The sequence below is a fragment of the Gastrolobium bilobum genome, unplaced genomic scaffold (assembly GCF_033153095.1).
Source record: "Gastrolobium bilobum isolate Gb01-03AN ecotype WA unplaced genomic scaffold, APGP_CSIRO_Gbil_v1 utg5369, whole genome shotgun sequence".
Classification (NCBI taxonomy): Eukaryota; Viridiplantae; Streptophyta; class Magnoliopsida; order Fabales; family Fabaceae; genus Gastrolobium; species Gastrolobium bilobum.
Genome location: NW_026899621.1, coordinates 74,508 through 76,716, shown reverse-complemented (window position 1 = coordinate 76,716; position 2,209 = coordinate 74,508). Strand labels below are relative to the sequence as shown.

Here is a 2,209-nt window from a genome sequence, read left to right as displayed (position 1 = left end):
TCGCGTGTATACAACATCTGCACACTGGCTTCAACTATCATAATTTTCAAAAGGGAAATATTAATCTCCTTTTATATGAGGTAACTTATCTCATTTTCTCTCACTTCGATTTTCGCACCCTACTTTTTTCTTCTTTTTCTTTTTTCTTGTAATGGTGGGACCCACCCATTTTCTCTCTACGACATAAGATAGTTATCTTATGTAGAAGGATATTAATAAAACCCTTTTCAAAAATACGTCTCTGGATATTAAATCACGTATTAAGAAGATTCAAAAGGGATGTCCATGACCATAAAGCAAATTAAACGTTCAAAAAGGTAACGACAGCAAAGTGAGTAAGCAAATCATTAACATTAGGATGCCAAGACATCATGTTTACAATGAACCTAAGGATAGATGAACTTAAATAGATATTACAAGGGAAATGTTACTTCATATATTATTTCCCCCACGTAACTCATGTATCTTATACAGTATCGTAGATTTTTCTCTCTATCTCTCTCTTTTTCATGGCGCATCATTAATGGCTACAATTATTTGTCTTGCACATTATTTAACTAGCCTAGCAGTACTTATATAACATCAAAGACTGAAACTTATAACATGACAACAGGTTTGTATATTATTTGAAAATATTTTCCGCTCATAATTGAACTCCTGAATTTATATGTGTATGAGTTGGCCCATAAACTTATAAAACTCGTATCAATTTTTGCATATTATATTAATCTCTGAAAAAGATTAACTTGATACGCGAGTTTCATAAATTTAAATTGCTAACCCATGTATCTGAAAAAATTCAGGACGGCCAGTGGAAAATAATTTCAAAAGTATACTTATTACTATAATTATACTTAACGAAAGATAGGGTGTGCCATGAACTGAACTCCATCGTTAAAATCCTCCTGAGAAGAAGAAGAGGTAGTTAAATAATGGAGCACATAAACGTTGTATTCCACAAGAGCATCCCCTTTTTCATAATCAACTTGAAGACTCCTTGCTCGAACAAAACCACGTGCGAACCTGAAAACCCCGGTTCCACCAACGATCGGCATCTCCCTCACAGTGGTGACGATGGAGTTTCTCCCCAACACACTGAGGGTGCTTCCATTAAATTCACCCTCCATGAACACAAAGCTCATCCCCATGACTATCTCCAAGTCAAGCTTAGCTTGCTGTGACGCAGATATGTAAAACCCTTGTGCCTTTCCAACTAGTTTGGAATCAAGTTCGGGCCCCACAGTCAAAGGGTCCTCCATCACCACCATGGATCCGAATGGTAAGGGAGAGCTGGACTTACCCATGAGGGGACTAGCCACTATGACCATGGATGCTTTTGGACCAGTAACAATGTCATGGAAGAAGAAGCGAATGTGGGTGAGCTTCTCCTCATGGAAACCTATAGATGATGGGGAGATTCTTTGATGGTAACTGGCTACAAGGGTGGAGAAGAGGAAGGTAAGGATTAGGGGAATGAAGAAAGTGGATAAGAGGGTTTTGGAATAGGCCATAGTAGTGGTCAATAAGTCAAGTACTGAGTAAGAAAATTAAAAGCTAAGCCTTGAATATTGATACTATCCCATGAAATATAAGGGATTGTATTTATAGCAAGTTTGGGGCTGTGAAAGTCTTTGGAGTGACCTCAGACCTGCCCGTAGATAAATATGATGCCGGTCCATGCACATAAAAAATTTAATTGGAGAATGTATAATAACATAACTCTCACAATATATATCATCTAACAAAACTCTTGACAAGGTATATAAAAAATAGGGAAATAATTATTTCATACAACACAGACAAAGCAGTGGGACAGTGGCGGACTCAAGAAATTTTTTTTATGTCTGCACATTTAGTGGTGGGGGTTCGGGAGCAGAGCCTCTTATTTTTATTTTTATTTTGTAAAAACAGTTTAGATTAACGCTTTATGTACAAGGTTATGAACTCGCTCATAATCTAGTTACTTCCATAACAAGAGGGGCAATAGTTTGACTAATCATTCCTCCTAAATCTTACCAATCCTCCAAAACAAATATTAGACTATACTCCAGTACATCTATACATCATCATTCTATTTTATAGTGGTGAATAAAAAAGTCAACACTACATGTACAGAAGACAAGCGAAATCACAGTGAATGCCTCGTCTCTAGAGATTAACTTATTTGAGAATGTCAGACCTGCAACCAATCCTCTCTTTTTAGAAAAAT

General features: G+C 36.7%; 1 protein-coding gene across 1 annotated transcript; it reads right to left on the bottom strand.

Moving 5' to 3' along the window:
* Positions 1 to 450: 450 nt before the first annotated feature.
* LOC133292049 (pterocarpan synthase 1-like) lies at positions 451 to 1,547 on the bottom strand. The gene has a single exon (XM_061490429.1). The coding sequence runs from the start codon at positions 1,509 to 1,511 to the stop codon at positions 855 to 857; it is 657 nt and encodes a 218-aa protein (XP_061346413.1). The 5' UTR covers positions 1,512 to 1,547; the 3' UTR covers positions 451 to 854.
* Positions 1,548 to 2,209: the final 662 nt, after the last annotated feature.

Excerpts from the sequence above, each read along its gene's own strand:
- LOC133292049 (XM_061490429.1), bottom strand. The coding sequence starts at position 1,511 with ATGGCCTATTCCAAAACCCTCTTATCCACTTTCTTCATTCCCCTAATC.